We start from the raw sequence: 24867 nt of genomic DNA, 5'->3' as shown, positions 1-24867 counted from the left end.
TAGCCTTGAGTCCATTTCTGGGTTCTCTGTTCTGTTCCACTGGTCTATATGCCTGTTCTTGTGCCAATACCAGGCTGTTTTGATTACGGTGGCTTTGTAGTATAACCTGAAATCTGGTAATGTGATTCCTCCAATATTGTTCTTTCTTTTCAAGATCGCTGTGGCTATTTGAGGTCTTTTTTGGTTCCATGTGAACTTTTGAAGTATTTGTTCTAATTCTGTGAAGTATGCCGTTGGTATTTTGATGGGGATTGCATTGAATCTATAGATATCTTTGGGTAGTATGGACATTTTAATTCTTCCAATCCATAAACAGGATATGTGCTTCCACTTTTTTATATCTCCTCTATTTCTTTTTTCCATGACCTGTAGTTTTCTGCGAATAGGTCTTTTATTTCTTTGGTTCAGTTTATTTCTAGGTATCTTAATTTTTTTGCCGCAATGGTAAATGGGATTGTTTTCTTAGTTTCTATTTCTGTGAGTTCATCATTGGTGTATAAGAATGCCATCGGTTTCTTGACGTTAATTTTGTATCCTGCTACTTTTCCAAATTCATTTATTAAGTCTAGTAAATTTTTGATAGAGTCTTTGTAGTTATTTTTTTATTTTTAATTAATTATTTTATTTTTGTTACAGATGTTTCTCCTTTTTCTCCCACTGATTCCCCCCTCCCATTCCCTCCCCACCTTGTCCCCAGCCTTGTTGTCCATGTCCATTGTTCATACACACATGCATATAAGTTCTGTGGTTTATCTCTCCACCCCCAGGCCCCTGTTCTGGGGATTGTCAGTCTGTACCTCACTTCCACGTCTCTGGGACTACCCCATTCCTCAGACTGTTATGTTCATTATATTTCACAAATAAGTGAGATCATATGATACTTGTCTTTCTCTGTTTGTCTTGTTTTGCTTAGGATAATACTTTCCAGGTCCCTCCATGTAGTCTCAAAGGATAAGAGATCTTTCTTTCTTACAGCTGAGATGCCTCTTATTTTAGACTCCTCCTTCTAAAGCATGACCACCTTCAAGAAAGTGCATACTCTTAACTTTTTGGGAATCTTACCCCCACCTTGCTTTTTCCCACCTCTGAGTAATCTTCCTTAATATTTCCTCCTTAATTTCAAATGCATAAAAGAAATTGCAAACCATTAATTTCCAGAGCGATTAAGATCTTGCTTCCTGGGAATTGTCAACAATTTTGGTTCAGATAAATTGTTATAAAAACCATTAATTGGTTTGGATGTTTCTTATATTGACATTAGTAGTTACAGTTTTGAATACCACCTCTTAAATGAATGCTTAACATTATGCTAACTATTTGATAAGTTTTCCAAACAGGTTGATTATTATCTATTTTCCTGTTTATTGTCTTGTTGGCGGGGTGGCAAAATGTGCGTACATAGATGTGAATGGCTGATAAATAACATTTTATTTTTAAAAATCCATAATATAAAATTTGTATTATTTAAAGCCCATTTACATTGGTGGAAAACCAGCATGTTATCGGTGTTGCTGTTCAAGCTGGGAACTAACAACTTGTTGGGTGTAGATGAACCATTTAGAGTTTTCATTACTTTCCAAGAATTGCCTTGAGTCATTGAGATCAAAAGAAAAAAATAGCAACAAACTACATTCAAGAATCCAGTGAAAAACTAGTTTTCTGAACATCAGTTAGCAGTTTATTATGTAGTTATATACACTCAATTTTTGTGAACAAACCATTATTGCGTAAATGAACATCAAACCCTCCTCACTGAGAAACAGTGTGTTCTGTCATAATCTAATTTTCATTTCTTTTGTTCATGTTTCACAAACCCTCTTTTCGATGCTTCTGCTTCCGCACCACAGGCACTGAAGGCTGCCTTTGCTCCGGTCAAAGCCCTCACTACCCTGTTGTTGTTTTGAGAAGGTGACTTGTCTTGTTCGTGGTGACACATGTTTTAGGCTCTGCCGCCAGCACCACGTCGCTGGGAAGTTCTGCCCTCACCGTTTGCCCAGGCTGCCTATGATTTCCCGGATTGACTCCCCAAAACACAAATTTAAAATTCTGAGTTAAGAAAAGCTAAGGAGAGTTTATTATTGAAAGACTTCTCTGAGTTCTTAATATGTTATAAGTTAAAAAAATAACCTTTTAAATTATTTTTTTTATTTATTAATTTTTGTTTAATCTTCACCTGAGAATATTTTTCCACTGATTCTCAGATGGAGGGGTGGTGGGGCGTGGGGGCGGGAGAAAGGGGCGTAGGAAGAGAGAGAGAGAGACAGACAGACAGACATCGATTGTTTGCCTCCCATATGACCCGGACCAGGGCCAGGGATCCAATCTGCAACTGAGGCATGTCTTTGACAGGGAATGGAACCCATGACCCTTCAACTCTCCAACTGCTGAGCCAAACCAGCCAGGGCTATTTTTATTTTTCAATTACAGTTCGCATTCAAAATTACTTTGTATTAGTTTTAGGTGTACAGCATAGTGGTTAGATAATCATATACTTTACAAAGTGGTCCCCCCAATATTTCAAGTGTGTATAGTGCCACCTGGCACTATACATATTTATTACAATGTTTCCAATAAAAATCTTGAGGAGCCCTATCAGCTGTGAAATTTAAGAGCTTAAAGATGACATGAACTTACTTCTGGCTCTTGAGTAAAATAATTGCCCTATGTGCATCAATGTAATTCTATAAATTAACAAATATACAGATTTTATCACTGGAAGGGACACATCATCAAGATGCTGTTGTCCCTCCAAGGCAAGAATCCTTCTACCACATACTCCTGGGTTTGAATCACTTTCGATCATGGGAACTCACTACTTCCCCAAAGAGTTGTGCCTGGTGTTCTGTAGAACCTTCCTCTTGGTACCTTTGCCCTGTTACTGCTGCCTTCTGCCCCTGTGGTTAGAATGCAATTAAACCCTCTCCGTCTGACAGCCCTTCAGTTAAGTCCACTTAGATCCTCACCCTTCTAGAATCTTCTCTTCCTCTTTCTTCCAGTGTTATATCTAAATTTTCCTGGGAGATGAGATTCTTTCTCCCTCCCCATCTCCTTGCCCTTGTCTGGATTCAGGGTCTTTTTTGAAATGTGTTGTTTGGGAAGGCTGTGAATGTAACCCATGAAATGCAAGAACGCTTTGAATTTTTATTGTTCTTAGACAAGTAACAGTAAATAATGGTTTTACTTTATTTCTAGACAGTTATATCTACCAGACACAACCTTTGTCCCCAAACACCGCGTTCACTTGGCACAAACTTGACCTCACACCTAAGTCAGCTTTTCTTGAACCCTCATCTGAACAAACGTTCATTTTAATCTGCGGATATCCCGTGCGGCGTCAGGAAGGGCCGGCCTGGGCACTGCTGGCTCAGTGAGTCTGCCCCCACGCTGCAGATTTCATTTCCTTTTTCTCTTTTGAGTTAAAGAAGTAAGTCAAAAAATCCATTTCTGCTAATATCTTAGACAACGCAAGGGGTTCCAGACTCAGGAAGCTGCTTTCATCAAGGTAATAAAGAGACCACGGAAAGCAGAAAGAAGGCCAGGGGACACCGACACGGAAGTATCACTAAGATAACCTCCAGGGATGTGGGTGGGGAGCCCACTGGGGAGCCGGTGGGCTGAGGCTGGGAAGGCGCCAAATGAGAGAAGAGGAAAGACCAGCGGTCCGGCGCCCCCGCGTGGACGCGCGCGGGAGTTCAGGCTGGGGGAGTGAGTCACCACGTGCTGCAGAGGCGGGGACAGGGTCATCCTCTTATCTGAAAGGGTGCAGGGCGGGACAGAAACAAACAGGCAGACAGGCAAGGTGAGAGGTTAGCAGGTTAGCCTAGTCCTTCCTACCAGCTTGCCAAGAGCAGGCAGAGGGAGGGTCCCGTTTAGACCCTCAAACCCCTGGACGCCGAAAGGGACTGCACGTCTCATCCCTTTTAAGTTTGCTCCGAGGGATTTCGGCAGAAAGACAGGAAGAGGAGGTGGGGTTCCACAAAGAGTGCGGTTTTACTTTTTAGAAACTGGTGGTGGTTTGGGGCTTTATATCCGGGAGGAGCCTGTGTCCTCACACTGTAAGCAATTCCTGGGTCGTTTGCAAACCGGCTACGGGGCAGTTGGCCCCATGCCCGGCCGAGCGTTCGAGGGCTCCGGCCACGCAGTGCTCCTGGGGCCGGCCGGCGGGTGGCCCGGTGGCCTTTATCTCTGTCTCCCCTTTGTCCTCTTTATCTCAGGCTCTCCAGGAGGACCGGGGGCCTGCTCTGCCTATCGCTCCCCACCCCCTGCTGCACCGCCACTTCAATGCCCCGCAGGTCGTCCGCTGCAGCTCTTAAGAAGGCGGCGGAGCACAAGGGGCGCCCAGTGTCACCGCTGACTCTCCCCAGCGCCGGCGCCGACGCCTGACCCGCGCGCCCTTGGGCACCGATGCCGGTGCGCCCCGCGCGTCCCGGTGCGCTCCAGCCCGCTTGGGGCCCGCGAGGGGCAGCCCCGGCCAGGATGGCCCCGGGCTGGGCGGTGGCTGGGCTCCTGCTGCTGGCGGCGGCGAGCCTCGGAGGGGCGGCGGCGGGGCCCGGGCTCGCCTTCAGCGAGGATGTGCTGAGCGTGTTCGGCGCGAATCGGAGCCTGTCGGCGGCGCAGCTCCGGCACTTGCTCCAGAGGCTGGGAGCCGGCCCCGCGGAGGGCGCCCTGCAGCCGGCGCAGCTGCACTTCAACCAGGTATGGCGCCGCTGGGGGCTCCTCTGTGCTGTAGACATCTGTTTGTACATGAGAGCTATTTAGGTGGAAAAAGTGCGGGAGAAACAATTTCGACGTTTTTCAAGTATGAGGCGGTGCCGGGTGGCACTTGATTTTCGCCAGACCAGGCTCCTTAGCCAGGGTTAAAGCGCTGATGGGGCTGAGGGAGCCAGAAACTGCAGCTGATGAGCTGAGCGATGAGACGCTTGTGAATATAAGACTTCATAGAGAAGTTTATGAAGCAGTTTAAAGCGGAAGCCCCTTAAGAGTACTTTTTAGATAGGAATGGAGTACTTAAATCTTCCCAGCAAAGCTACTGGTTCACCTGTCACCCACGTTAACAGTTGCTTGGGGGTAACAGCGGCCCACGAGATTGATATAATGTAGCTCTGCTTTGTGTACACCAGGCATTTAGACCCGAAGGGACTTACTGTACAGAGAGCAAATAACATAATACCTGTTAATAAATTTCAAAACGGATGATGTTATAGATTGTTAGTTATTTTTATAATACATGTTCTGTGAGTATTTCTTAAAATTATGAAGTAGGCAAAGTGTGCTTTCTGCATCCTCCCCAAACTCCTCCCGCCTTTGAAAAGTGTTAACTCAGTGCCTTGATTTTTTTCCCCTTCTGCCCTTGTTTCGGAGAGAACGGATGGTGCAGTATCTTCCATATTGTCCTTCACTTCTGGCCCATGTTAGTTTGTGTTATAAAAAGTTTTTGTGGTCCAAGATGTTTGGGAAATACTGCACTGTACACTCCACTCTTGGAAATGTAGCATTTCCTAATGTATCTGACCTTAGATTACAGTTAGGGAAACTTGAATCAGATGAACTCCTTGCTGAGAACATTACAGATAGGTGGGCATTCTTTTTGTTAAAAACATATCACCTCAATTCATCTCAAGAAGAAGAACGTTCTGATGCCATGGAATATCAGAGGATGACTTCCCTTTGAACTAGAAGGGGTTTGTGGTTCACTTATGCATGTTCTTTAATAAGCTATAGTTCTAGCTCTGGCATGGTCTAATGAAACTTTTGATCTAATGTCTAAGATATATGTTGGCAAACAAATTCCCACATATTATATTGATATTTGGAAGAGAAAATAACATAAACAACTTCCTAAGTATTTTCTGTCTAGTTGCAGTTTCTTCAAGTAGGGGGAACAGCTGAGCTGACTAAGGTATTTCTAGGTAGGAATAGGAGTGGTCATAGGCTTGGGAAGAAACTTGGGGACTTGACTTGCAGCTATATATCTGTAGCCCACACATTGTTTTGACTTAAATTATCTCCTTATCTCCTAGTGTCTGGATGTGTTGACGAATTATAAAGAGACAAAAGACCTCTAAGCCACCCCTTGGCAAAGACACTGGAAATATGTCTAAATTATTTTTAAAAATTGGTAAAGTTTATTAGCACTATGATTTCTAGTTTGTGAGTAAGTAGGATGCCTCAATAGATATATTATATGTATGTTGACACCTTGTTTCTCATTCTTACATTTACATATTTACCCTCATTATGACCTCTGTGCGCATCAAAAAGAGACAGGAAGAAGCCCATAATTACGTTGAAAACAAAGGGAAGCCAAGGAAAATCTATCACTTAATCAGGCCTAACAAACAACAATTTGATGTTCTAAAAGTCCTGATGAAAACAACAATCATCAAACAAAATGATGACAAATAAAATAGAGTCCAGCCCAGCTGGTGTGGCTCAGTGGTTGAGCTTCAACCCATGCACCAAGTGGTCGCCGGTTTGATTCCCAGTCAGGGGTCAGGGCACATGCCCAGGTTGTGGGCCAAATCCCCAGGGTGGGGCATGCAGGAGGCGGCCAAGGGATGTTCTCTCTCATCGATGTTTCGGTCTCTCTCTCCCTCTTCCTTCCTCTCTCTCTAAAATCAATAAAGAAAAAAAAAAAAAAGAAATAGATTCTAAAATAATCTATTAATTTGCTGGCATTCATTTGCTCCAGCAGGAAACCATCCAATTTGCAGCAAAATTTAGGGCCATTAATACCTGCATACCTCAAAGAATGCAACTTGAGTCTCCTCACCTGTAACAAAATAGAATAAACAATGCATGGGCTAATTGTGAGAAGCTTGATTTTTTTTTTGACTTTGCAAAAGGTGAAGAAAATAGAATTGATTTCTATGGGTCAGGGACTTACTGAATCTTCTGTGGGATCTATTTACAAATGACATTGTTCCTTTGGATGAGGGCTGTGATATTTCTTCTGCCAACTTAACTCAGGTCATTGACTACTGTACTTTGGAGATGTACACATTCTGGAAGGTTTTCTAATATTTTTTCAGTATTTTTAAGTACTATTAAGTTAACTTGTTGCTTTGGGAGACCAAAGTGACCTAAGTTCAATCTGGTGACAATAGAACTGATGAGTTCATTGTTTTGTTTCAAGGTTACTGAGGGAGCCCTTGAGTTTAGTGGGTTCGGGAAGTGACAGGGTATAAGTCTGACCTATGTCAGGTAATTCCTAGAATACATAGAGAAGCCCCAACTAAACGCATACTTTGGGTGATTAATTCAGAGGATTTAAAAATGGCCTCGGTGCTTGCTTATTTGGATGTTATTTTTTCATTCTCCAAATGTTCTTTTCTCTTTATTTCCTCTTCAAAACCCCTCACCTCCAAGTTCTTATTGTCGACACTGATTAAATAGATTGGTAAAAAAGATCCCCATTCTCCAAATTATCAGATGAAGCTGATTTGAATAAATCTGTGCTCCAGGGAGAGTTGTTGGGGGTGCTGGAGAAGGGGAGAACCTTTGCTTCACACCATCACTCAACTCACACTTTGCTTCTTTCTCTTAACTCTCTTTTTTTCTTTGGATACATACTTTGCTACGTATCTCCTGCATTGTTTTTTTCTTTTCACATTACTATCACCAGCTTGCCTCAACACTGTTTGCAAAAACCCCTTTCAATTCATATTCCAGCTTCCTAAAGCAGTACTTGGAGTATGCCCATCTCCTTTCAGAACTCTGCTGGTGCAGGCTAACTCTTGAGCCTGGCATTCCACCCCTTGCCCCTCCAGGCTGACCCTGAAAAGTTACCTACCTCTCCAGACCAAGCACTCACTAAACAAAACCATTTACTCTTCTGTGAATTCACCTTACATTTTCTCACCCATGTCTTAGCTTATTATCTTTCTTGCACCCTCCTATTTCCAACTGGAATGTCCTTTTTTTTTTGGTACGTGCCCATAGCGGAAACCGAACCTGGGACTCTCTCTAGTCCACAGGCTAACGCTCCAACCCCTGAGCCAAACAGGCCAGGGCTGGAATGTCCTTCTGTTCCTAGAATTGCCCCAACACAATCCTACATTTTTAATTGCCCAACTTTCTATGTCACTCCTCCTCCGTCAGACCTTTCCAGGGCGTCATAGCCGGCACGGATAGGTTGTTTTCTCTCACTTTTTGAATAACTGAAATGTTTTTTATTAGGTTAATGACACATAACCATTCACGTGTTCAACAAATACTTTGAATGACTACTGTGCTCTACAGGGCTCATTTTAAAGTTCAAATCTAATCATATCACTCATCTTAGTAAAACAATCAAATCCCTTCAAGATAAACGTCAAGCACATTAATATGGCTTAAGCCCTTTCATGATCTGGTTCCTGTATATTTCTTAAGCTTTGTCCTTTGCCACTATTACAGTCCTTTTTTTTTTTTTTTTAAGTTCTTACCCAAGGATATATTTTCATTTATCTTCAGACAGAGCGAGAGGGAAGGAGAGAGAGAGAAATATCGACGTGAGAGGGACACATTGACTGGTTGCCTCCTACACAACCTAGACCAGGGCCAGGGAGGAACTAAAACCCAAGTACATGCCCTTGACTGGAATCAAACCCGTGAGTCATTGGTCCGAGGGCCGATGTTCTAACCGCTGAGCCAAACCGGCCAGGGAGCCACTACTACAGTCTTAATGGACTGCCAATAGTTCCTGGTTTTTCATATACACCTGCTCGTGCTTCAGGTATCTGTTTAGACATTACTTTTTTTGAGAAGCCTTTCTTGGTCTGCTCAAGGGTTTGGTAGGAGCCCCTTTTGCGTGATCCTATATGAATCAATGCCTATGCAGTTCTAACGTATTATATGTTGCAATTATGTTATAATGTGTACATAATTTAGTATGTATTACAATTTTCTGTTTATATGGCTACAACTTTTCCACTTCCTTACCTCCTCCCACAATTTCAAACAAATTGAAGAGAATGACATAAATTTTCTTTCTAAGAGCTAGTATAGTGCCTGGTATATAACATGTATTTATTACGTATATTTTGAATAAATGAGTGAAGATTGCTTAATATGAGTAAGATAAGTTAGGCCCTCACATGACTTTATAGTTTATTGGGAGGAGGTATGATGTATGCATATGTAGTTATCATGCATAATAGGATGATATGTCTAATTAGAGAATTATAAGCAAAAGTGAAATGGGATTAGACTTGTGTTTTCAGAAAATTTATCTGCATGAGAGTGTGGACAGTGTTGAGGTGGGTCCAGAAGGGAGCTAAGGAGGGAACTGCAGGGGTTTGCATGAGACGTAACGATGGCTTGAACCTGGAGACAGGCCGTAGGGAGCGTAAAGGCTCTGTCTTCTGGAGAGCAGGCATGGCCGAAGAGTGGACAAAAGAGCCCCAAGATAGATGTCGACACTCAACCACTGAGCCACACTGGGCAGGCTAAATATTTTCTGCTTCAGTCTTTTGCCTGTTGTGGTCATTTAGCTATTGTTAGATCTTTTTCTTTATTAATTTCTGGCCTGATGACTCTAGGGGAGAGGTAGGGAGGTCACTCTTGGTTTATTTTTCAGTGGATGGCCAGGCTAATGGTATATAGCAAACAGAAGGTGTGTGTGTGTGTGTGTGTGTGTGTGTGAATGTGATACAGTGTGTGTGTGTGTGATTATACATATATACATTGTATGCATAGTTTGTTGTCATCTGCTGTACTTTTTCCTGGGTTAGAGTAATGGTGGATTTGGTGAGAGAGGTTCTGGGAAACAATAATCATGGACAGAGCAGAGAAAGAACATGACTTTTTAGTCCTTCTGTTCTGAGAAATGGTGGGAGTAAGTTTTCTAGGAATGCCTTCCAGACTGCTTATTCAGATGAGTAACTGGAAGGGTGGGACAGAAAGGTGGGACGCAAAGGTGAGGTTGCACTTGGGTCTCTGGTCATTGTTTCTTCAGGACAATGGGCCTATTCTGATCTGTTGTATCGCTCTCTTTTAAGTTGACTATGTACAGTGCCATCATTGTTTCCAAGAGGTTTTGGGAAAATGGGGGATATTTGTCAATCATTTGATGATGATGTTGTCTGTGGGTGGAGTAAAGGTATAATGGCCACTGTAAGGGGAAGGTGTCTTCAGACCAAAACATCAAAGCGGGCAACTCTATAGAATATAACATAATTTATTAGAGGGCAGTTTAGTTTTAGGGGAGGGTTGAGTTGGAGCGGAAAAGATGACCCAGGAATCTGTCCAGATTATTCTTCACTAACAGACCCCTGCTACAGTACTTTATTTTCACCATATAACCCAGGTATTAATGATGGAGAAGACAAAGGGACAAAAAATGTGGTAGCGTCAGGGGCCATATCTCCTGGTGGTCTTGTGATAGATGATTGCTTATAATCAATACTATGACAAGTTTTATACTTATCTCAGTTGTCATGCCATTCCAGCTGTTACTAACAAAAATATTTATGGTACATTTTCAGGAGCACAGAACATCATGAACTAGAAAGCTATGATGTGCTTGCTGAGGAGAGTGAGGTTGGTCAAAGGTCACAGCATGGAACTTAATGAAATGAAATCTGGGACCCAGAGATGGAGTTGGTTTTGTTCTAGTCTATTTTATACAGATGTCAGAAGCTCATTTTGCCCCCATATCAGTATGACTGATGTAGGGTTGGGGATTTGGTGGATAAACAAAATGTAACCTTGAGGTATGCATTCTCATGGCCTGGCCAGCCAAGGACCAACGTAAGCACGAGAGAAAAGACAAGGCATGCATGGTGGGTTAGAACACCCCCAAGGGAGAGTGTCAATGGCTTGGAACACTGCCCAAGGAAGGTGATGTGGTAAGAATCTTAGAAATGGATTTACCCCCCAAGGGAGTGAATGGATTTGTTAAGAATCTCAGCTGAAAACAGCTAGGGGCAGCTGGAACAGTAAGAATGCTGGGCTTGGCTGAAAGGTCAGCAGAGATGCTACGTCAAAGACTTAATTACCTAAAAAACCATGTAACCTAGGGAACTGCTAGGAGAATAAATTGGGCTGCATTCAGAGATGGGCAGCATTTGCTCCCTTGTGATGCTCCCCCTCACTCCAAGCCTGTCTGTTTGTACTTCACTGTGGCGCGAAGACCCCCTGCAGGCTGAGAGTCGGCAGTTGGGACCTGTATGGGGAAGTGTCCTTCATTCTTTCCACATCTAACTCCCAAGCTTGCACCTTTACTCTACCTAGGAGTCACATAGACTCTTTGTACATAACATAAGTAATTAATTATAGCAAGGAATTGTTGGTCTTTTTCTTTTTATCCTCACTGGAGGACATTTTTTGCATTTATCTTCAGATAGAGAGGGAGGGAGAGAAAGAGAGAAACATCTAGTGGTTGTCACCCACACAACCCCAACTGGGGCCCGGGACAAACTGTAGCTGAGGCACGTGCCCTTAGCGAGAACCGAACCCGGGTCTCTCTGGACTGCAGCAGGCTGACGCTCTAACTGCTGAGCCAAACTGGCCAGGGCGTGAAATACCTTTTAACCAGTCTATCTGTGCTATCATATTTTATACTCACAACAATCTTATGATAAACATATCATTACCATCTTCACTTTACACATGAGAAAAATGAGGTACAGAGAGGTTCAGTAATTTGACAACATCACACAGCAAGTGGTAGAACCTCAGGCAATCCTAAACATGTGCTGTAGTAGATTTTTTAAATTACAGGCTAGAAAATTACGCCCTCTTTAGCCAGGACAATTATTACCTCAGATTTTGAACTATGGGTAGAAGTTACTAATCATCAACAGCTTATCTAGCTCCACTACTTAGTTACATTAAGAGAACAGCGCTGACCACAGAAACTACACCGATGATGGCGGGTCCTTGTGCTCAGAGAGCTTATAATTTAATTAAGAAATAAGATGGAAACTTGAGAAAAGTATGCCAGACAAAACTGCTGTAGTTAAGTGATCACTGAAACAAATATTATAAGACACATCACAAGGCTGTATGTGATTAATTATTCAATGAGTACTGTTGACAGCAGGTGCTACTAGTTTAGAAGGGTAAGGGACCCTTTTGGGAAATGGCTTTCGGAAGAGTTATAAATCAGTCAGTTCTCCTCTTGGGGAATTTTGCTGACCTGGGTTGGTTTTGAATGTATTCATTGATTGAACGTCTGCCTGTACCAGATGCATTTCTACTATTCATCACAAGATGGATTGTCCTGGGAGTTACATGAATTCTCATTTATAGAATGAAATTTTCTTTTATTCTTTCTTATATGATGAATTTTTTTTTGAGAAAATACTTTGGCAACAATAGTTTTCTCAATTCTGAGTTCATCAAGTTTTCCTGGAGAAAAGCGTATTAGTCAACTTGTTCTTTCTTCTGTGGATAGACTTCAGGTATGAGAGAAACACCTGTGTCTAGTGTTAACACATCCAGTTGTGTTCTCACTCTTATTCTAGAAGGCTTCAGCCAGTGAATTTGCACTCTTTGGCAGTGTAGAGCGGAAATCCTCCATCATGCCTGGGAGGCAGCTGCAGAGTTGACCGTGTAACACTGGAGACAGGGGTCTGTGCTTGGGTGACAGGGAATGAGTTGTAGCCATGAGGGAAGAGTGGGCGAGCAGGGTGCTCTAACGGGATTACTAACTGTAGGCACGGCGTTGCATTGTGGGCACCTCATTGAGACCTACTCTAAGGGGAGAGGTAAACTTTTCTCTGTGAATAGGTTAGGTCTTTTTTTAAAATCCTTACTTGAGGATATTTTCCCATTTATCTTCTAGAGTGGAAGGGGGTGGGGAGAGAGAGAGAGAGAGAAAGAGAAAGAGAGAAACATCAGAGAGAGTCATATCCATTGTTGCCTCCTGCACGACCTTGACCAGGGCCAGGATGAACCGCAACCGAGATAAGTGCCCTTGACCAGAATCAAACCCAACACTCTTTGGTCCACAGGCCGGCGCTCTAACTGCTGAGCCAGACCGGCCAGGACAATTGGGTTAGGTCTTTATTTCTCTCTAAGGATACTCAAAGTAGTGTAGCTGGGTGGGAGACTTGCAGTTTTTCTGCTTCCCGTGGTTGAACCCACATTCCTGCTCCCCAATGAGACCCATTTAAGAAGGTGAGGGGTGGGGGCTTCATTTCCCCATCGTAAAATCCATTGCTGTTCAACTATTGCTGTAGTTGAAAGTTTTTTCTTTAAATTTAATGTGCACTTGAATCCCCCTTGTTATCGATTTCTCATCCATATCAGTAGGAGTTGGGGGAGAAAAATAGGAATATAAATAGGAACAGAAAATAAGGCCTGAAGCTGAGAAGGACTGACACTCCTCAGGGAACAGAAGAGCAGCCCCATGAAGAAGGCAGCTTAACGTTGTTGGTAATAAGAGTTTGTGAGTTACTTGTATTCAAAGTGGCATTTTTCCTCAAGGGACCGTCCATATTACTAAGTGCAGATAGTCAAAGTTAGGATCATTTACAATGCAGTTTATTAAAAAAAGGATGTTACTAAACTCTAGACAACTTCAGAAAGCATGTAGTTTTCAGAGAGTTTTCCCATTTCAAACTCTAGATAATGGTAGATTCCTGTTTGTAATGGAAACTAATTAATTATTCTCAAACTATTCTCAGTTGTTAATATTATGCCTTCCAAATATTTAATATCTTGACTTCTTTATAACAAACTGAATAGTTAGAGAAAAACAACAACAAAGTGAGCATTGAAAAGGCCCCTAAGGGTTTAGTTCTATGAACCTAATTAAAAAATAACCCAGTTATCATCAATTTATCTGGTGTGCTTCTTAGACTAACTGTAGAAGAGAATACAATGTAACCGTTAACAATTTGGCTTCTGGAGTCAAACAGACCTCGGCTGAAATTCCAATGTTGTCACTTATAGCTGGGGAATCACAGGCAAGTGACAGCCTCCTTGATCCTTAATCTTTACATATGTAAATTGAAAAATTGAACCTTAATTTCAGGATGATTGTTGGAACTAAAAAATGAGAACAATAATAACATTTACCGAGCATTTGCTATATTTTAGACACTTATATATTTAATGCAATACATGTAGCAATTAAAACAAATACGATTTTTTTCACTCTCTGTATTAATTTAAGTACTGGATAATACACAAAAAACACAATGCATGTAAAATGCTTAAGCTTAAGTTACATGCTCAGCGCATCGTTGTTACCAGTATAATACTGTGTTACTTGATATAGCGAAACTACAACAAAATTGTCTAAGGCGTGAGCACTTTCGGGTCAGTCAATTTATAGAGGAAAGCACTGCTTTAAGAAGGCAGCTGAGATTAATGAGACGAAAAGTTCAGTGGGAAATCTGTCAGCCCGGTGACTTTATTTTCAGTGTTAGTTTCCATGGCAACTCTCACCTTGGGAAAGGCTTTTAGGGGCCTGTACTTCTCTTTCATCAAACAACAGAAACGCATTTTTGAAGATGTAAACCTTAGATGTGGAGGCTAATGAGAACATCTGAGTATTTCAATCTGTGTTGAAATCATGAACATTCCTTCTCCTCCAACAGGACTTCGGAAACTGTAGTTAGGAATTGGCTCTGTTTTTGTCCAAAATTCATGTCACTGCGGGAATGTGAATGGCTGAGTCCAATTTATACTTGTAGAAATTGATATCATTGTGGTTGTAAATTTAGATTTACCTCAGGATCTCTGTAAGGGTTTTGCCACCTGAAAGAATTCAGGACAGTCCATGTTCAGCTGACTTTCTTAGTTGGTAAAGCTGGTAAGAGAATAGGAGCCACTGTGGTCTCAATGGGAGAAGGGAGACATTTCTTTTCAGGAACAGTGAAAGAGAAAAGTAGCCCACATGTCAATGAGAGGGGATGGTAAAATCAATAGGACGATTTGGAGTTGGGTAACATCCTATCTATCTCTATCTATCTATCATCTATCTATCTATCTATCTATCTATCATCTGTCATCTATCAATATATAGATTTATCTAGCTGTCTATCTTATCTATCATCTATCTATGTAAAGAATACAGGTGCTAGAAAACACACAGATCCATTTGTTAATGGATGCATGTAATTGAATTTGTATATCAAATCATGCTGTGCTACACTTTCCTTTAGGAGCAGAATCTAGGTATATTCTACACCTACACATATAAATGAGTAAAGCTAGACACTAGCTTTGTTTCTAATCTTGGGATGAAAGTCATTTAAGGAAGTGTTCTCGGTGGGGCCTTCACACTAGTGGAGGAAGCAGGTCTGTCCTCCCAAGAATGACAGCCAGTGGTCATGGTGTACTGATCACATCCCAGGCATTGTGCTCAGGGCTTTCTCATACACCACCCCAGGAACCCTTCTAACCTCACAGGGTAAGCACTCCGTGTATTCTCACGGGGAAACCCAGTCTCAGCTAGGTTACATACGTCGTGCAAAGCCATAGCTCAGAAGCAGCAGAGTGACGATTCCACTTCAGGGTGACTGGACTTCAAAACCTGTGCTCTTTTCCAGGAAGCAGGTTTGTGTTGGAGCCCGAGACCCCAAATAAATGAACAAACCAAATAGCAACAAACTCATGGATACAGAGAATAGGCTAATGGTAGCCAGAGGGTAGGCAGGTTTGGGAACCAGTGAAAAGATGAAAGGATTAAGAAGTATAGATTGGTAGTTACAAAAGCCACAGGGACGTAAAATACACCATAGAGAATATAGTTAATAATAGTGTAATAACTATGTACAATGCCAGGTGGGTACTGGAGATAGCAGGGTGACCACTTTGTAAAGTATATGATTGTTCAACCACTATGCTGTACATCTGAAAGCAATATAAAATAATAATGATTGTATACTGCAATTGAAAAAATAAAATTAAAAAGTAATTTTAAAAATTAAAAAAAGAATTGAATAAAACCAAACCAAATCTATGCTCTTTCCACTGTTGCTCCTCATGCTGAAGACTGTCATCCCAGGGAGGGCTGGCTTGTTGTGCAAAAAGCCAGATGCCCCCCATGTTGTCCAGGCGCCTGCATGTCAAGGTAGCACTATGCTCGCCTCTCGAAGCTACTGAGAGCGGGACAGTCATTTAAAGCAGGAAGGTGTTTTCTCCTGATACTCCTCTTGTTGCAATAAAACAAGAAGTAATTTGTTATTATTTTCCTTGCTGAAGCTGTCTCTGCAATAGTCAGGGCTAGCTGTAAAACCTGATACTATTTTTCAGGCTTACAATGTTATTTCCTGATTGTTGACATTTGATACTTAAAACAGTGTTGTGAGAGAATTGGGACATGCCAGTTTCTCCAGAAACTGAGGCACAAGTAAGTCATTTGGTAAAACTCACCAAGTGCCCCAATTCGTCTGGGGACAGAGGTTTCGATTTCTAATGCTCAGTTCTCTCTAATGCTGGTTTTAGGCACAGGCTCTGTTAGCGGGACCCCTCTGCTATGAACCCGCTGAAAATCTCATGGTCTGTGTGCTCCACTTTCTGTCTATAACTGACGGTGGAAGTTTATGAATTCCTATTCCATTTCCTCACCTTCCAGTCACTCTGGAACAGATTATGTTGTGTCTCTGTCCCCAATACCTCCTTGAAATTACCTTATGAGACATCTCCTCAAACCTTCTTATTGCTAAATGCAATGGGCGTTTTTCAGGTCTTACCTCTGTGTTCCTTTTGATAGTGTTGAACACATTCTACTTGAAAAATCCTTTTCTTGCCTGTAATCTCTCTGGCTTCTGCTTTTCAATTTATTTATTTTTATTGATTTTTAGAGAGAGAAGAAGGGAGAGGAAGAGAGAGACAGAAATATCAATGAGAGAGAACATTGGTTGGTTGCCTCCTGCACGCCCCCCACTGGGAATCGGGCCCACAACCTGGGCAGGTGCACTGACCGGGAATCGAACCGGTAACCTCTTGGTGCATGGGTCCATGCTCAGCCACTGAGCCACACCAGCTGGACTGCTTTTCAGTTTCAATGTCCTCTGCTCATCCTTCAAATATTGGAGTTTCTTAGGGTTCTATCTTAAGCCTCCTTTTTTTTTTTTTTAATTAACACACTCTCTCTGCACAACTCCAGTCACTCCCGTGCCTGCAGTTTCCGCCTCTCTGTAGATTTTTCTAAATAGGTTGGCTTGGTTTAGATTTCTGTCATGAAGTTCGCTTTCACACATCCTATTGCCCATTTAGCCTAAATCTCTCCCAACTCAATAGGTCTAAAGCTGCCCCAAACAGAACTCATCAACTCCATGCTTTCTCCATCGAGACCTCTGGTAATTCATTCCGATGCTTTGTTAAGGGTTCAGGAAGATGTAAAAGAAATACGTCTATCCTCTCCAGATGTTCATGAGCTTACTAAAGAGGTATCTATCCATTTTTATGAACAGATGGTAATGCATGAAAGCACAGAATAAGTGCTAAGTGAATGCTATTGGTGTAGGGTCTGGAGAGGAAGGGGTGAGCATAGCAATAGGAAGCAGAGGAGATGTGGGTCCATGTAGGGCAGGTGGAAGCTGGAAACTTTGAGAGGAGGCATATCAGAACTCCAGATGGGTGTCATGGGCCATGCAGAGTCACAGTAACTGTAAACTCTGAGACTTATTGCAACTGTTTGGTTACAATAGGGAATTCAAGTATGCATTGGAGGACGGTAACGAGAGTGGAAGACAGGACAGATAACTGAGGTTCTTCAGTGCTAGGACTTTACACTCTTGGCAGAAAGAAAGTTGTGTGTGTGTGTGTGTGTGTGTGTGTGTGTGTGTGGTGCAGCATGAGTAGAAGAGTGACAATGGCAGTGTTTCTGTAGAAACATCGTGTGGTTGTGTAGGCTAAATTGAATGGGATATGTGTAAGATGAGAGCGACTAGAAGCTCCCAACTGGTCAGTTAGATGGTATATAAGGGTTTGTTTAGATGTCATTTTTATGTGTTAAGACCAAACCTTTGGGATTCAGGACCCTTTTGTACTTTTAAAAATTATTGAGAACACCAAGCAGCTTTAATATATATGGTTTATAGCTATTGATATTTATAATGATAGAAATTGTCGAGAAAATGTAAAAATATTTATTTATTAAAAATAACATTAATAAACCCATACCATGTTAACATTTAAAAAATGAAAAATAACCATTTTCCGTGACAAAATAATTAGAAGAGTAGCATTGTTTTACATTTTTGTGAATCTCTAGTACCTGGTTTAGTAGAGAACAGTCTCATATGAGCTCCTGCATTCAATCTATTGTGACATATGTCATGTAGTCTCGGGAAAAATCCATTGTTTACTCATACAAGAATGAGAGTGAACAAGGAAAAGGCAGTCTTCGTATTATGAAAACAATTTTGATCTTGCATATTCTCTAGCAGGCTCTTGGTAACTCACAGGGGTCCCTGGACCACAAAAGGAGTGTTACATAGTTGGGCCTGTGATGACAAGGCCATTCCTTTATGTAGCGATGAGATGGGTCTGACCGATGAGCTCACTCCCTGTGGCATGTGCCCAGCGCTGAACTGAGGAGGCATGCCTTCTGCACCGACCGCAGGCACTGAGTGGGAGGCCCTTGATGAGTGGCAAGGCTGAAAAGGCCTTTTGGTCTTGGCAGCACCAGGCGAAGGCCTGTGAGGCTGTCTCATAGGTGGTAGAAAGCAGGGTGGCCCTTGCTCCCTGGGGGCAGGTCAAGGTCAGGAAGACGAGAATCCAGACTGAGTATCATGTCATGCTTTTAGGGGTGAGAGGGCCTGGAGAAACTGTAGACCGAAATGAGGCTGAGAAACTTGTCAACAGTGCTGGTAAAGTCCGAAAACTTTGTAAACTTCTTTTATTTCTGTTTATTTATTTTTATAAAATAATAGTTTATTGATTTTTAGAGAGAGAGGAAGGGAGAAACATCTATGTGAGAGGGCAACATCGATTGGCTGCCTCTTGTGCATCCCCTACTGGGGATCAAGTGTAAAACCTGGGCACGTGCCCTGACCTGGAATAGAACCAGCAACCTTTTGGTGAACAAGATGATGCCCAACCAACTGAGCCACACTGGCCAGGGCTGTAAACCTCTTTTAAAAATTGTGTAATGGCTTTTAATATTTTGTTTTCTTTAGTAAAATTAAAAAGTAATTCCAATTTATCTTAATTGTGTTTGGTGGAACCAAGATAAGAAATTTAACCCTTCCTCTCCCATAATTTAACTTTATTTTTCTAATTGAAAGACACATGTATATTGCCTAAAACTTTGGTACAGAGGAACATAAAGGAAAAAATTAAAATCACCCATGATTTCATCACCCAGAGATAAATACCATTAACATTTTAAAGCACATATCTCTAGATTTTATTTAACTTTATTTATTGTAGTGAGGCCATTTTATACATATTGTTTTATAATAATCTTTTCCTCTTAACAATGTATCATAAAACATGACATCTTTCTCTTTTAAGTAGTATATCTAGGAAAGGCACTTTGGTCACCTCTTAAGGACGAATTTTGGGAGTGTGTGTGCGCATTGTAGGTAATAATGCACCTGCACCCTAGTGGCTTCAGTAAGCAGTGTTAGAAACCTGAAGGAAAAATGGGAAAATGTGTCTTGGGAACGGAGTTGGAATCGCTTGATTAGCCACCTGTTACATGTAGAGATCATCTGTTATGAGTGTTCTTTGCTCAAACCTTAGAAAAGTATGCTTTATCTTGGGAAAATAATAATGAGGAAACTTTTAAGAGACAATTAAGAGGGAAAAAGTTAAGGGAAGTTTGGTAGAGGGTGATTCAGTGTGTTGGATATGTTGAGCAATATCAAGGAGGTCCGGGAGTGGTACTCGAGTTCCTGGTTACTGAGGTTAGGTGGTTTCATGTTGTATCAATAACAAACCTCCATGTGGTTTAGGCTACTACTATGAACTGAAATGGGTTTTGCAATTGATTTTGAAAAATACTTTTAAAACAAGTGAGAGATTCATTCATTCATTTACTCGTTCATTCATTTAACAAGTGTTTACCGAGTTTTACTGTATGCCAAGCAAACGGTACTATATTATTATCATTAGAATTAGTAAATTCTAAGGTAGGTATGATCCCCAGGATTTCAGAGGTTTCTTTCCCATTAAGTGATTATTTTGGATTTTTACCTTTTCCTCCTCTTAATACATTCCTAATAATGTATGGCCAGTCCTACCGGTCTCATAGTTATATGGTTATGTGAAGGTAGCTCAGGCGGATGAATCAACAAGCTGGCGTTTCTGATGGAGATGCAAAAGTACCGGGTTTAAAACAGTAAGAGGGAAGAAAAACATTCAAGATGACACACACCCAGACATTCTAGCTTGATGATCATGTTCCAGGGGTACTTCACAGCAATATCAACAGCCTTGGGCATGTGGCAGAGGGTGCTGCGGAAGGTTGTGCCAGGCTGTCTGCTGCTTGAAAGGCTTACTGGGGACAAAGAATCACAATCATCTTGCATTTTTAAAATTCTCACCATGGGGAAAGCACTTGGCTGATGTTGGAATTGTTTGACTTGACTGATGTTTGCTTTTTGAGGTTTCTTTTTGGGTGGAGTGCTAACCATCATTTAAAAGTAATTTAACTGCATTCCTTAATGCATTCCTTGCCAGGGTCTAAATGATTCTCTCTTTCATTATTTGTGTTCTCTTCAATGTTCAACCCACCAAAATATAGGAGGATAGCAGCATGAGTGTTGGCTTAGACGTCATGTGACACAAGAAGACGCTGGTTTGAATTCTGCCTTTAATACTTATAAGTTGTTTAATCTTGCACAATTTATATTTCTAAGACATGATTTCTTCATCCCAGATTTTCCCTACAATCTGTTTTAGTAGTTGATTTGGGGTTAAAAGACAGTATGTATGTTAAGCATATAGCTTCCCAGAACTCTTATAGTAACTGTTGTTTATGAAATTCATTTGTCAACTAATCACAGACTTGCATTACTGATTTCTGCCTTAGGTTTTGTGGTTCATGTCTTATCTCTCTAGGCATCAGAAGCACTGAACTAACATTTTAGACTCAGCACACATACGGTCCCTGACCTCTTCCCTCACAATATCTTGCACATATCTTTATAATTTTATTTACTACATTGTATTATAGTTATCTGTTTTGTATCTTTATGATTTATCTACTGAATGGTGAGCTTATTGAAGATGGAACCATGTCTGAGTCTCTGCACCTACCAGAATACCTAGCCCCAAGAAGCAGCAAGCAACCTGTGTTTGATGAATGAATAAATGAATGAGAGTGAGGCAGGAGTGGAAATGGCTTCTATGACAGCAAAAGATGAAGACTTTGGATGGATTCTTCTTCAAAGAATGGGAGGCCATCATTCACCAGGGATATGGGGACGGATGGCAAGTTCCAGAAGATAGTTGGAGTTCTGGCTGAAAAACAATAGCTGGGACAGAGCAGGGTAGAGAAGTCAGGAAAGAAAAGAGGATAGATCGGGCTCTTTCAGGCTTGGATCCCAACCCCATTTTTACCTCTGGCTGGAGGCTTTGTCATATAAGTTAAAGTGTGTGACTCAGTTACTTGACAACCCAGAAAAGTGACTGGACTTGGTATTTTATTTCAATTTTGGTTGTCACCAAGTCTAAATGCTTTATGAGGTACATTTTCTCCTTACCTTTACCTCCACGGGAGAGAACACAGCCACGCCTCACAGTGTCCTTATTGGAAACGTGAACTGCTCAGCTGCCACAGAAGCACAGGACGTGGCAAAGCAGAATCTGAGACCACCTCTGGGCTGACTTTTGAATGGGATGATATTTCATTTCTGGTGTGGGGTGAAGGTGTTGGCACAATGGGCATGGTGTCAAATGGCCCTATTGTTTTGTATTATTTAGTGGGTGCCATTTGACAAGATAGCCAAGTAGAGAAAACAACCCATGTGTTGAGAAGAGGCAGAAGAATGGAGAAGGTTTAAACATTAGACAAACATATCTTTCTGTTTTCCCGTAGGTTCTGGATGTTGCATCCATTTGTTAGCTTTAACAATATCTTTTAAATAATTACTTTAGATATCAATCAGGAACCTTTCACTTGAATGCAAAAAAAAACCAACAAAACAACTTTAATTAGCTTAAGTCAAAAAGGGAATTCATTGACTCGCTTAACCAACAGAAGACTCAAGGGCAGAACCAGCTGTAGGCACAGCTGTATCCAGAGGATTAGTGATGATATTGGAAACCTGTCTTTCTTCTTTCACATGGTAGAATAAAATGAACTAAGGAGACCCCAGACTGAGAGCAGTCCTAGTAGAAAAGGCTTCTGCACTAGCTCTACCAGAGAGTGGACAGGTCTGGGTCATTTGCTCCTTGGTCAGACTCACTTAGATGACAGAGAAGCTCCCACACAGTAAGGTGGGTCTACTACTAGATGCTGGGGCTTGATCTTAGGCAAAAACCATAGATATTGCCTACATTGTGCAGGCCTAGGTTATTTTCTATATTTTGGGCTTATCGCCCTCTATCTTATTCTCTGGATCCCTTTCTTTGCTTTTGCACAAATTATGCGGGGTGGGGCAAAAGTAGGTTTACATTTGTTTGTATGGAAAATAATACACTAATTAATAAATAATCACACAAAAACAAACTCTGTTTCACGTACTCACAACTGTAAACCACCTTTTGCACCATCTCATATATGTATTTAAAGCTTCTTTTTCTTTCTATCATCTCTCCTGATGGTGCCCTCCATGCTTGCTCAGCTGTTATCTCGGTATAGAAGGGAGACCTCCTGTTCTTTTCTTCTTTTTTGTCCTCACCTGAGGACATTTTTTTTTTTCATTTATCTGCAGATAGAGCAGGAGGGAGAGGGGGAGGAAGAAAGAGAGAGAGAAACATCAATGTGAGAGAGACACATACGAGCCCAATAGGGGCAGGGGACAAATTGCAATAGAGGTACGTGCCCTTAGTGGGAACTGAACCCGGGACTCTCTGATCCACAGGCCGATGCTCTAACTGCTGAGCCAAACCGGCCAGGGCAGCCTTCCTGTTCTTATGTCTGGCCTCTACTTTTTGCAGAGAAAGCTCCCTCATCATTTCCATCTGGTGTCCCACAGGTATTGCAGCTCAGAATGTCTAAAACCAAACGGACCACCGTCCTTCATGGGTTTCTCTGCCTGGGTTCCATAATCACACCGGTAACAACATCTCTTTCCATTTTCTCAGAGTTCTAACCTCAGAGTCGTTTTTGAGTATTTCCTCTGCATCTGCATCTTATTTCTTCCTTATGTGAGCTCTTATCATTATGCCTCTTGTGAATGTATCACGTTCTCTCCGTTTTCATAGGTATTGGTGTCTCTGATCTATTTCAGCCACCGTTATGTAGGTTTCCGGTTGGAAGGTATTATGACTTGTTTGTCTGTGCACTATAGTAGCCCCCACCTTATCCGCAGTGTCAGTTACCCATCAGCAACTGTAGTCCGAAAATATTAAATGAAAGATTCCAGCAGTAAACAGTTTATAAGCTTTAGATTGTGCACCATTTTGAGCAGCATAATGAGTGCCCTGCCATCCCACTCTGCCCTGCCCGGAACATGAATCATCCCTTTTGTGGGGGCTAAAAACAGAAACAAAAACCTTTTACTCCTACCGTCCAAGTTTATCCAGCTGGGCTAATAGGTCAAACAACTTACAGCAGATTAACAGGAGAAAATAAATTGTAATACATATGCACAGGTAGTTCAGCTAAGCATAACACTGCAAAGACAGTGAGGAAAAATTGAGTATATATGTCATTTTGGACAAAGAGCAAAAGGGGAACTAGATCTTAGATTTTAAAAGCAAAAATGGTTGATTCATAGGTAATGAGGAAGACCGGAACACACATGGTAAACAAATTTCTGCCAGGCAACCGAGAAACTGGGGCACAGGGCTGACCCAGCCATCAGGCCCTTACCTGAACCCCCAAATGCACCACACTCAGTTCAAGTTAGGCTGAGGTGAACATCCTAAAATTTTCTTCCTGGGCAGGCCTTTCCATCTGAATCACTTTGGCAGGAAAAGGGGAGGATCAAAGATTCTTTCTGAGTTTTTTTGTTTCTTAATAATCTGCTTAAAATCAGTGTACCAAAAGGCACAGTTTTTGGTTTGGCACACCTTTGGTTTCCTTCCTTTCGTCCTTCATAGCCATGCTCTGTACACTCTCTGCCCGTTCACTGCTTAGTCGCCGTCTCGGTTATCAGATCAGCTGTCATGGTACCAACGTGCCTGTGTCCAAGTAACTTCCGTTTTACTCAATTCTCCCCAAGTGCAAGAGGGGTGCTGGCAGTTCGGGCCAAGAGAAGCCACAAAACACTTTGTATAAATGAAAAGGGAAATGTTTTCCACTTAATAAGGGAAAAAAGAAAATTGTATGCTGAGGTTGCTAATATTTATGGTAAGAATGATTCTTCTTTCTGTGAAATTGTAAGGAAGGAAAACAGCGTGTGCTCATTTGCTGAGAGAGACCACATTCACATAAATTTTATTGCAGCGTACTGTTATACATCGTTCTCTTTTATTATCGGTTGTTGTTAATCTCTTACAGTGCCTAATTTATAAATTACACTGTATCAAAGCTGTGTGTGTGTGGGAAGAACATAGTATCTGTGAGGTTCAATATTACTGGGTTGCAGGCGTCCGCTGGGAGTCTGGGCACGTGTCCCCTGGTATGAGGGAGCACCGCTGGGTTTCTTTCTTGGTGTCATCCTCCAGCTTCCTCCACCTCCCCCTTCTCTCATCAATATTATACCCTGACTTTATGATTCAAGAAATATTTTTTGAAAGAAGGGAAGAATGTATGTGATAAAATTGTATAATGACATGGTTATTATACTTAGTATTGTTACGGAAAACTAGAGCTTAGCAATGGTTAAAGCAGTAAAAAATTTTATTTAAGAACAATTGCAATAA

At 41.7% G+C, this 24867-nt stretch overlaps 1 protein-coding gene across 1 annotated transcript in view; it reads left to right on the top strand.

Moving 5' to 3' along the window:
• The first annotated feature begins 4476 nt into the window (after positions 1–4476).
• SLC39A8 (solute carrier family 39 member 8) overlaps positions 4477–24867 on the top strand; it is a 77243-nt gene continuing 56852 nt past the window's right edge. Inside the window, exons 1-2 of the mRNA XM_036262330.1 lie at positions 4477–4695; positions 23034–23114. Of these exons, the coding sequence (XP_036118223.1) occupies positions 4477–4695; positions 23034–23114 (300 nt within the window). The remainder of the gene's footprint in view (positions 4696–23033; positions 23115–24867) is intronic.

The sequence above is a fragment of the Molossus molossus genome, unplaced genomic scaffold, assembly GCF_014108415.1.
Source record: "Molossus molossus isolate mMolMol1 unplaced genomic scaffold, mMolMol1.p scaffold_m16_p_1, whole genome shotgun sequence".
Lineage (NCBI taxonomy): Eukaryota > Metazoa > Chordata > Mammalia > Chiroptera > Molossidae > Molossus > Molossus molossus.
This window is presented reverse-complemented; position numbering and strand designations above follow the sequence as displayed.